This window comes from Larus michahellis, chromosome 1, assembly GCF_964199755.1.
Source record: "Larus michahellis chromosome 1, bLarMic1.1, whole genome shotgun sequence".
Taxonomy (NCBI): Eukaryota; Metazoa; Chordata; class Aves; order Charadriiformes; family Laridae; genus Larus; species Larus michahellis.
In genome coordinates this window covers 156,053,399-156,065,739 of record NC_133896.1, presented here as the reverse complement: position 1 = coordinate 156,065,739, position 12,341 = coordinate 156,053,399, and the positions used below count along the sequence as shown (strand labels likewise).

The window sequence follows — 12,341 nt, the reverse complement described above, 5'->3', positions numbered from 1 at the left end:
CATTGACTTGTATGACCTCAAGCAACTCACATTTTTTTGACACTTATTTCTCACTGTATTAAAAATGTAGAAGTGACAGTAGCTTACATCAGTAGGGTGCTTTGATGCATAACTAAATAGCCATGAAGTGTTCTACAACGCGGAGAACAGTATTAAGGCCACTGGCCAACAAAAGCAGAAGTAAGATGCAAGAGTTCCCTGGTACATGGCTCAATGTTTAATCTACTAGATTACATGGCCAGTGGGGACAACTGCTAGAATGATAAAACTGATAGCTGGCACATTAAAACTGCTTTTTGACTACTAGTATTTGCATGATTCATTGCACATGTTAACTACTTAACATTTCTTAATGATTTGCTTTAAAATTGGAGAAAAACTGAGTAACATGGCGAAAATACTTATCATTAACAGACATATTCTTTTTTCTCTCATAAATGAAAAAGTGATTAGAAAAAGATACAACTGAGATACCACAACTGTAAAAAAGCACCAACACAGAAACACTCCTTCATTTGACTATTTTCACTTGCATAGGAATTCGTACAAAATATCTACAAATCCGCTCCTACTTTTATGGAAGACACAAAGCCCTCTTGCAGGCTCCTTAGCGTAAAGACAGCGGAACATCTAAGTAAGTGGATAAAATCATCAGAGTGCTATTCATATTTACACCAGTTGTAATAAATGCTTATCATGGAGCCTAGAAACAGCTTTTAACAGCTGGGCTCTTATAAAGATACAAACAGCGGAAGTGATAAACTGTACAAACAATGACAAACAGAGAACACGCTTTCCAGCAAATATGGTGCTCCTCATTATCTCCAAAAGCTAGAGCTGCCCACAAACCTTTCTGTTATGAGTTCACAGCTTACATTACCAGTGCTGTCCTAGAAAGCACCCTGGTCTTAAAAGCTTCCACAGGCTCACTCTGTGTAAATATTGTAACAAAATAAACAGCGCAGAAGCTTATCCAAATATTGGTGGTTTTCAGATGATAAATTACAAAGGGAAAGTTTTCATATCCTGCAGGACATAAACACTATATCTATTGTTTTAAAGTCACTGTCATAAGAGGCTTTAGGGTAAGAAGAAAGGGAAAACAGGGTAAACAGAATAGATCTCAAAGTTAAAAGGCTGTTAAAAGCCTTTCCATCACCATTGGCATTGAAATGTGGCATTAAAGAGGATCAATACTTTTCAAGAGAATGTTACAGACTGAACAGGCTGTCATGAGGCTTTCTTTACATCACATGCACAACAGTGTATTATTTGTCTCTGCAAATAAACAGAAAACCTAACCTTGAATGTATTTTCACATATGCTTCACTCCACATAACCACACTACATGTTGGAACGAGTATTTTCTGACCTGGTATGTGCAGACCTGCATGCAGACTGTAAAGCCAAGACATTATGTCCAACTCTACCACACAGCAGTATCTAAGCATAATTTCCCCTTACATTTATTGGAGACTGTGGCACAGGTCAGACATTTATGTCTGTGACCTCCTAAGCAAAGACTGTGGTTTGAAATTCACATGTAATAAATAGTTACAGGGGGGAAAAAAAAGAAAAAAACTGATTTATATTGACTTCATATCCTGCTATATCGTTTTCATTTCTTGCTTTGCTACAGTAACTGTTTTCACAAGACCTAACATTGTAATAGAAAATAGAATCTGCTTCAAAAGAGAGTAAGTACAAAAGAGGAGTATCACTGTGTACCAAAATCTGCAAAGTACCAAACCATAAATGGAGCTGAAGCGATACTATCATCACCATTCTCATGATTTGGAGCAGGGCCTAGAAATCTGCCAAGGAGTGGTTTGTTGGTTGTTTTTTTTTCTGAGATGTACTTGTTGCCATTCCTGTGACAACCTGCCTATGCAATTATTTAAACCAGTACCCGCAGTTATTATTTTCAGGCTGATTGAGGAATCAACAGTTATTTATAGGGTTTTGAAGTTATTTGATACCTTAGATGACCACACCCCTCCTTGTATCAGTGATCCTCATAGTTTACATAGTTTTAATTATTTCTGTGGGGAGAATCCTGGCCCCATCGATTTACCCACACGTGTAATTCAGTGGGTAAGTGTAAACCCTACAGATACACAAGTTGCAAATATCACTAAAACCTAAACCATACTAATGAGCAATGCTTCCCTTTTGTAGGGAAAGAACACATCTGTCCTAGAGCCACGGAACCCATAAAGCTGCCATGGCCCTGTTACAAATGCTCCTTTGCCAAAATAATCTCACCTGTACTTCTGAATCGGCATCAACATGCTGCAGCTGAAACCAGGTGTCTCTGTTATGATACTTCTGCAGATCTTCCTTCTGTATAGCTACCTTTCCTGGAAATAAAACAAACCAGAAGCACAGTTTAAGACATGCTATGGTTCACCCAAAGTACATTTCCATCAAAAACAAGTTTTAAAACAACGATTTAAGGACTGTCTTATTCAAGAAAGGCTTCAGAGCAAGGAAATATTTCTTCAGGGCATACTTCTTTAAACAATACATAATTATTTCTGATGAGCAGCTTTTTCCACTTCATATTGTGAAAGACTTTAAAATTCCTAATGTCATACTCACCTAACAGACTGAAATACTGGCCTCCGTGGATGAGCTTGTAAGTATGCTTATAGTAAAAATATCATTATTACTTCTTTGATGTGATAATTAAACTTGTAAGAGGAAAAGCTCAAAAATTGTTGGAGAGAGGAGGGCTGTTTCTTTCTGATTTGTGGCAGATGTCTATAATAATCCCAGAAGAAAGTTCCATGCACGGGGTTATTGTTAACAGTATTTTAGGATGAGGCTTTTCACTATACATTTTTGTAGGAGAAAGGCAGCAACTAGAGATGTCAACTCACAGCAGATTCCCAGGCCTGCATTTTGAGGCTCTGTTGACCTACCTCCCTCACCCAAACTGCATTCTGCAATCTAGAGCCACCCAAGTGCTACCCCTAACTTTTCTCCTCTAACTATAGAGGAGAAAAGAAAACCCAAACAAACGACAAAACACAGTAAAGCTTTTCCCCTCACTTTTTTAAAAGTACTCTTGCCCTTACCAAATAGCTGGTTTAGTAGTTATGGCAACAACGGGCAGTTCCATGCTATGAACTAACGTACATGCATGCTAAGGGCTAATATATATGTAAAGCTGTAACTTGTATCTTCTGCAGTTTCTCTGAGGCATTACGTAAAGCACTCTCAGAGGGGCAGTGAAACTTTCTCCAAGCATCTTTCTTTGTATATACAAAGCAGAGCATGGCATGCCTGAGGAGCACGTGATACTCAGAAAGAAGCTTTGGGCTGGGTGGTTCCCTAGGCACTGAGCAAAGCAGCATGTTCAAAAGGAAAGAATCCCGGACAGTTCACGGGGCTCGAGAAAGCTGTTTTTTGACAATGTAGTTTGGTAGCAGACTATCTCTGCTAGACCGAGTTGCTCACATATAGTTTGCAACCACTGCTTGCTACAGAAACACAGACTTTTTTTAACCAAATCCTGCTAGAAAAAAAATATACCAATGGACACATTCTTAAGGGGAGAGAAGATTTTGAATACTTCCCAAATCCATGCAGTTTGGCCAGAGGTCAGTGATACATTATCCCAGCAAATGTTAACAGAACACATTTAAAAAATAAAATAAAAAAATACACATGATGAAGTCTACAAAAATAGTAAACACAAAGTATTCTCCCTTCTGAAATCTAAAAGCTTGCTAAAGGCTCAGCAGCAAGTTATGACATCCCAATATTCCCTCAGATTTTGGCCTTTTGCTTTAGCTGCTGCTGGATGGCTCCACCCAGCCTCCCATTTGCTGGGCTGCCCTGCGTACCCTGCTGCAGCTGCTGCTGCATTCTTCTGTCACCCTCAGGCTGCTTCTGGTGACAGTTTCCAGATTTCCACTCCTAGTTTCTGAACTCCTCTGCCATCCTTCCACAGCTGCCCTTCGTAATGTCTGCCAGGGTTTCTGCTCTGGCTTCCACAGAGCTGCTGACCCATTACTTCCAAGTCTTGCTCATTCTGCCCTCAGCGGTCTCCTCCTTTTGCTTGCTCTTTAGAGGTTACCAGATCCAACTCCTGGCAAACATTAAACTAGATATTAACGAGGCAGATTCATTACCAGGCTCTTTACTGGATAGGCAGAGCAAGTGACTTGAAACTTCTTAGAAAAGCAATAATTAAATTACACTAACCTACACAATAGTATGGCAGAAAGGGAAAACAAGCCACCTGAACTGTGCTGAACAAAGGACGCCAAGTTACCCTTGCTGAGAATCTCTGTAATGTTGTCTACGTATTTTCAAAGCTTCTACTTTTATTCTTCAACCACAGCAGTTTGTGAGCAATCTAGTTTCTCTAAAACATTTTGAGAGAGGAATTTAAATGCATGACCTTCCAATAATTGCTTTGGACCTCATTTGAAATTGTTTACTTTCACTGCTTGTTATCCTCATTGTACCCTTTAATCTCTTGCAGAAATCCTCCACCCGACTGCAGTGTAGCATGCCCTTCCCAAACACCATCGCCTGTATCTTTCAATCAGTCTCATTTACATTCACAGTCACCCTGCATGAAAGGAACGTCCTTGCAGAAAACTCAAGGACAATTTCACCAACATCTGCCCAGGTAGGTTGTGGAGTCCCCTTCTCTGGAGATTTTCAAGACTCGCCTGGATGCAGTCCTGAGTAATGTGCTCTAGGCAATCCTGCTTGAGCAGGGGAGTTGCGCTAGATGATCTCTAGCGGTCCCTTCCAACTCTGAAGTTTCTGTGATTCTGTGATCTGCACCTGTATGTAGCATAAACGGTGTTGTCACTGTTCCCTGTTTCAGCATGGAGTTCCACTGCTCTCTGCATCCAGGATGGCAAGATAACCCAGACGGGTCTGACCATACAGTCAGTACGTAATTGCAGCATGTGTTTGGAGGCAACGGTACATGCCTCCAGCTCCAAGAGGGTTAACATGGCGGAAAAACTGTTTTGATTAGGAAACTGTTTGAACAGCACTGTTTGCTCTGCACACAAGCAAGTCTTATTAATGAGTGAAACTTATTGACTGGGCTGGCTGGAATCCAGGGGTTTTCACTGTATACCAAATGATCCACAAAGGATAAAAATCTACTATGGAAAAAAAAAAGGGGGGGGGGACGGGGGAGGAGGGAAGGGAGAGTGAAAAAATGGGCCTACAGTTTGGCTAGTCTAAACACATACAAAGGTGTATTACTGATAGGGCTGATTGTTTGATCTGCCCTGTTAAACAATTCTCTGCGTACAGGAGCGCCCTGCACAATTTCTGTTTATAACTCTCCACCTGTACTGGCCATGTCCATATGCTCACCCAGCCCACGCTCCTCCTCCTCATCACCAAGCCCACGTAAAGCACAGTGCAGGTTCTGAGCATGGTCAGGTCCTGCCCCCCTCTATACAGTCACTGCTCTGCCACCAGCTGAACTATACATCTGACCTGGCTCAAGCAACTTCTAGCCTCACCAGAACTAGGTTAAATCTAGGCCAATAATCACAAGCTGTTGGCACCTGTCATTTGACCTGACACTACATGATAAGGGCTTACAAATCTCCTTGAAGATAAACCTTACACAAGAGGTCAGAAAGGTTTACCACCACTCAGTTACAGGACACTTTCCTCTTTGTGGTTCTTCAGCGCACTCCCAAACTCGAGCCTGTCGTCCCATGCTCTTTCTCAAGATTTGGGTGGCTGCCAGGCAGCGGTGAGAGACTCCAAAACTTGCACCTGAGGCACTCAGCCACTCCTCCTGGTTTCCTCAGAGGTGCCCCAGGCTGCAGAGAGTCTGGGTCTGTTTAAGCTTTTAGACACTGTATGGGAGGAGGCAGGAAACAGCAGACCATGCTGAACTGTATACGATGTGATTTCAAAACTTAGTTAAGTTACATTTTTAAAAATTGGATTCTCATCAATAAGACCAGCAACGATGAGTTAAAAGCATTCTTCTCATCTGAACTAATTTATTTCTGAAGGCTGACATTCACCAGGACCTCAGGTTGGGGGAGGGTAGGGAAACCCCACACACTCCTGCACGTTTTCCACCCATAGCGCAGCAATGTCCCCATGTTCCCCCAGTTCAGGCTGAACAGATCTTCACTGGCATATTTAAATCCTAAACCCTGTGTTCAAACCCAAGATGTGACATGTCACAACTGACCCCTTCCTTCTGCGAATCTCTCTTTAGGGGAAAAAACAATCTACCAACCACCTATTATTTCGAACACTTATCTAGCTCACGGATGAATGAAGTTACTACCGAAGGCGTGGATGGTCCTAAGGGTGCAAATTCCACTTCACAATCCCTGATGTAAACTGATTTAAGAGCCTCCTACTTTCCCCACCCCTACCCCTGCGGCAGGCCATACTGAAACTGTTGAGGAAATTGATCCAAACTAAAAAACACTGAACAATGAAAATAAACACTCTGGGGGAGGAGAAGGGAAGTTTCAGGGGTGATATATGGGTGTTGTTGGCATTTTTAACACACAGATCATTTAAACTGACCTGGTTTATGGTTTCCCCACTCAAGAGTCACATTAACACAGCTAGAAGACAGAAGATAGCAGAAGGTCAATAATTTGGGCACAGAAGCAGAAATATGCAGCAGAGATGGGTAGGGATTTATGGCTTCACCGCTTAGAAAAGTGTTTGTGGAAGCACCGCACCCTCAAGTGCCCATCCCTTGCTGGAGTTTCAAAAGCTTCAAAAGTTGCGGGCAAGTCAATGCAGCCCATTAGCTTGTCCCTGGACGTGCCTGGGCTTGTTAACTCGGGCTCTAACAGTTCTGTACAAAGACTAACAGAGTTGATAATTTGGTTCAGACATTCTCCATCCAGTCACAACTACCTTCTGTCTGGATTACCTCTTGGTGACAAAAGGATTAGGCACTAGTTTGAGGATTACATCTCATCTTTTAATACTCATTTGCCAGTTTGCAGAGTGTTTGCTTCACAGCTGAGATACGTGAATATTTGGCAGATGCTAGATTAGCAGAGAATATATTCCTTTACCAAAGTCAGACAGCAGTAGGACAGGAGTTTGTAATTTTAAAAGGGCACCAGGCTCTACGCAAAACGTGATCCAACACTTATTTTATAGAATCCTAAAAACAAAGCATTGCAGGAGCTCTTGTATCTTTTCTTTAAAGTTATCTTTATCTTGGAATATTTGCACAGTGAAAGCCACAGAACTTCACATATTGCTGCCAAGTGAGCTGAAGCAATATAATGTAATATTTTTAATATAACATGCTCCATTAACACTGACTGCAGTGTAGTTAATTTATAGTAAAGGATTAAGTCTGAGTCACTCAAAAGACCCCAAACATCTAATTAATTCAGTCTTCTCTCAGCTCTGAGCAGAGACTACTTTGCCTCCTATGTGCTACAATATTAGGCAGTAAGAGGACATGGAAGCTAGTTCAGAAGTTGCTTCATGCTAGTATGCTAAGTGCACAGACACTATACCAGTGAATTCATCTAAAATAACTGATATGAAGGAGAATCGCTTAAAACAGCTGAAAAGACTAAGGACAAATCAGAATCGATTTTAATCAACATTTTAGACTGTGAAAGCCTTATGAAACTTTAATCATCTTGCAATCTCCAACCAAGAAGCACCGCTACTGTTCCAGACTACCTGGGATTTTATAATTATCTATATGAAAGGTTATCTGTCATCAAATAAAAGTACAGAAACTTTGCAAGACAAAAAGGGCTAGATGCCTGCCTTGTTCAAGAGCAGCACAAATTCACTCACCCCTCCCCGTAACACAGAAAAAGACTGAAACAAGCAATCCCCCTACTTTAGAAAGTAGGAAATCCCTAGAAAGATAAGGATGAGAATTAGGGCCAACATAAGGCTTCAGAGCCTTAGAAGCAGCAGAATGGCTCCCTCCCAGCTCCTGTGCAGTGCACCATGAAGCACAAGCACTACTAGACTACCTGCTACCACGGGTAAGAATTAGTGGCGACAGGCAGAACACTTCCAGCCCAGCAGCAGCGCATCCTACACAGAGTACTGAGCTGTACTATATTCATGACCCCAGTTTTGTTTGTTTTCTTAATAACTAGTCCAAATATAATAAGAATACCACTTATAAAACCCATTTTTCCCCTTTGTGGGATTTATCTTGGATAAGGCAGAGAAAAGTAGGCTGTGGATCAGACATAGCGTCTATCCTTAAAAGAAGGAAGCTGCAGCATTGCATGGACTATCCTCTACCAGGGTAGTTTTCCTGTCCACAATCCTAAAGATCTTGCCTAGCTTACCATGTAATTTCGACACCTCCCCCCTGGTAAAAAACAAATACAAACTAACAAAAACCCACAAAACAAAAAACAACCACCAAAACAAAAATCTACCCAACCACACCCCTCTGGTATCAGCTCTCTGCCAGCTGCTCTCTGGGCCCTTAAAATGCACATACATTTGAGAAAGGTGGTATAGCCCATGCCTGGTTGCAATGGGAGAGCAGTCCTAAAATCTAGACTTGCAGTCACTGTTGTCTGCCTTGCAGACTCTGAGTGCTGCCTGCACTAAACAACCATCTCCTTCATCCCCTTCATCACCAGCCCCTTCCAGGTACTGCCACCAGAAGCCACCGCTATTGCGTCTTCTTCGCAGCCCCAGTCTGCTTAGTTCAAGTGAGGCATAAAGCAGACAGACTCCTTAACAGCAGCTACTGCTGAGATAAGTCAAGAACCGCAGAAAATACAGAAAGCCCCGATCAAAACTGTAGCAGTCAGAGGTAAGCCGAGAGGATGGATCTATGATGATATTCCAAATACAGATAGTATTAACACTGTCATTTGGTAAGGAGGAGGGTTGCATACAAGGACAGCCGAGGTTCTAGCACATTATGCTCAGTAGTTTTGTTTATAATATGCGTACTTGTAGGAGCAAAAAGGAAAAATATGTATTTTTGAAAGCTCAACTTTGTTTTCCTGCTTTTGTGATGATCTGTTATGTTAAAAGATATTGTGAGCGCATCCTAACAATTTATTCTATGCAGAAAGTATTTATTTTAGGCTTTCTATGCAATGGTGGAGAATCTTCTCAGGATAATTCTAGTTTATAACTTCTCAAGACTTGTCATTGTGGGACAGAGTCATCTGTTTCCTTTATTTCATTAGTAGCTATATTTATACCATGCTGAGTAGATATTATTCCCATGTCATACAACAATACACTACGGAAACAGTAAACCAAGTTGTGACTGCTGCCTAAACCACGATCAGGGTGGAGGAAACAGAGGAACACAATTTTCTCTTAAAATCTTGGTCTCCCCTTCATGCTGTATTGGAAGATATTTCCTCCACTTAGCTAGCAGGAAGCATAGTTTAGCACAGATGATTCTTTTTCAATTTTTCTCTGAAACCAAGAAAATAATCAAAAGGTAATGCTTCAGCTACACTTGGCAACAGTTACCTAATAATGGTAGATAGCTTGCTTGGACACTTGGTAATAATGGTGGCAACTCTACAAACACACCTCAGCTTTGGAAGCAGTCATTAACAAAGGCACAGTCACCTCAAATATGCAAGCCTCAAATAACTTTCAATTCCAGGGTGTTTTCATTCTGTGAGAGTGTCCATGATCTATGATTTGGTTTCATCTACTTTAGTCCAGTGCAGCTAGGTTTAATTACCTCCAAAGGCAAATTTGTTTTATTGCCTTACTTTGCTTCAGCTCATATAGTATTAAGCAGGAAGACAGCTACAACTTGCCAGGATAGAATGGCCACAAGAGTTTCAATTTGCTGTAGAACACACCTAATAACCTCTATGAAGGTGATTTACAACAGTTAAGTTATAGTAAATGTAACTAACAGAATTACTGGCTAGTGTTGTCCCCACTGGCTTTCTGCTCCTTCATTGAGGAGTTTGAGGATTTCACATCTGTGCTTTATTCAGTACCATTCCATCAGCATCCCCAACCAAGCCTCCTCCTCAGTCAAGAGTACCACAGACTTTGTTCTCGAACTTCTTACTCCCCAATGCAGTACAGGGGCCAAGATTTGATGCAGTGAATTTACTTCTTCCCCTCAGAACTTCACAGGGGCTGCATTTTGTTCTGTTCAGGTTCCTGCTTAACACAGATGTTAGCAAGTCAGTTACATGCACCTGTCACCAAAGCAAATGAAGTGTTGGGGGGGGAGACGGGACCAAACAGGTGATTTGTGATTTAAGTACATGATAAATAATTGTTTACTTGTCACCTGAAGAACGTATGATATTAACTATTCTTTCAGCACAGTGTTAAATGACTTGGTGTGGCACATTTCCTGTTTTTTAACTGATCTATATGTTGAAGGTCACATCCTGGCAGCCTGAACTGTTCATTACACACCTAGGAGAATACCAGCTCAGGGAATATCACGTAGATGGTTTTCTTCACTAAATCTAAATTATTAAAGGGTGAGAAAAGCCTTCCATCCCACTGTATTGGCACAGCCTGCCTCATATAACAAATATTTATAAAAAGCTGAAAAATAAATATCAAAACATAATCATTAAAGAACATATATTTCTATTTGCCTTATTTAGCAGCACTACTATCCTAATATTCCATCTACTGCATCCAGCCAGAGGTATTTTTTTTCCCCATTACTACTGGAGGGGTACCAATTGACGGTTTTTCAGTTTAACCCTATCTCCTCAATGTTTTTCTCATTGTAACAACTAGATAGAAACAGCTACCCTATGTATTATACACTCACATGTTCCATCAAATTGTCACAGTACTCCTATTTGATCATTTGGAAACAAACAAACAAATCTAATTTTAAATAGAATTTACCATTACTTTCAGTAGTACATTTCCTACTCAAAACATCTCAACATACTATATGAATCAGTATATAAACTCTAACCAGTAACAGTCAAGACACACAATATCAATTAAAAAACAACTTCAGACTAATTTATTTCCACAGTAACTGTACATTTGCTACATTGTACCTAAAAAAAGACAAATCATATATTTCCGATCCACTGAGCTCTGCATTTTCTTTATTATATTTGCATTTCAACCAGCATCCAAGATTCTTCCCAGACGCAGTTGTTCAAGAGTTGTATCGGTTTAGCTAACAAAATCCTACATGACTTAGCAAATTATGATTAGGAAAATGCAAATGTAATAAACAAACATGCAAACTCAAAGATATCTTTATCTGCACAATCCTCTCATCCTGTAAGCCAAAATACTACAGTATGTTCCAAAACATATCTGCTACACATGTGTTTCAGTTTCTGAATTTGTTTGGTTCTCCTCGGAAGTTTCTGTCAGAGGTTTCAAGGGGTTCTTGTTTTTCATTTTCTTGCCCCCACTCCTTCCGCTTTTGGTGGCTTGAGCATTCTCATCTGTCACACACTGAGTTGCATTTCGGATGTTAAAGAATTTACCATCCCAAACTTGTACTTCATATTTGAATAAATAAAAGCACGCCTACTCTGAGCTCCTGTCACCCTAGAAATCAATATTATAATGTCAAGAGAAAGTTCTGGCAATACTAAATAGTGATTCAAAAGGAACTCTGCTTGTGAACCACCTTCAAAAAAAATAGCTACTTGCCAAATTCTCACCATTTTGACACACACGCACTCTGTGTTCTCTCTCTACCTCGAAACCCCCTCAAAACCAGCCAAACAAACAATGCAAACAGATGTTTTAAGCATACCAGATCACACAGGAAATACAGGCAAATTCACAAGCTCAGTAACATCTGAACTTAAAATTAGTCTCCCCGTATGGAAGACACAACCCCCAACTCCCTTCTCTGAGAAAGTTCATTGCTGGATGAGCACGGGTAACCATGTTTTCTTCAGCAGAAGTGTCTCATGATGACAAAATATAACAAGTGATCTCTGTAATGCACACAAAGGGCCCCTATTTGCAGAATTCAGCAGTTCTGGGAAAAGAGTCTAGTCTAGCACTACTCCGACCAAACTTTTTCAGTAGGGACCTCTTCCAAACCTCCCTTGCTCAAGCCTCTTCAAGAAAAGGTCTCTTAAAGATTGAGCTGAGCATAGACATAGAGGAGCTATTCCATTTAAATATTTCAGACTTTGTTCCAATGAAAGAACATTCCCTACAATCTCAATGTAGACAGGTTAACACTGGAGTTTTGACTTTTAGTGCTACATCAGTATAGTAACACACCAGCCTGCCTACCTATGGGTTCTACAACATGCACAAAAGTCAATGTTGCTCTTTCCTGAAAAGGTACTGAACAATAGAAACCTGATCAATCATTCGGGCATCCAAACAGAAGTCTCTCTATATCTTCTGCAAGTCTT

At 40.7% G+C, this 12,341-nt stretch overlaps 1 protein-coding gene across 2 annotated transcripts in view; it reads right to left on the bottom strand.

The window, feature by feature from the left end:
- RASA3 (RAS p21 protein activator 3) overlaps positions 1–12,341 on the bottom strand; it is a 138,329-nt gene that overhangs the window by 69,403 nt on the left and 56,585 nt on the right. For both annotated transcript variants that reach the window (XM_074560786.1, XM_074560779.1), the window contains exon 4: positions 2,266–2,360. In XM_074560786.1, coding sequence (XP_074416887.1) covers positions 2,266–2,360 — 95 coding nt within the window. The remainder of the gene's footprint in view (positions 1–2,265; positions 2,361–12,341) is intronic.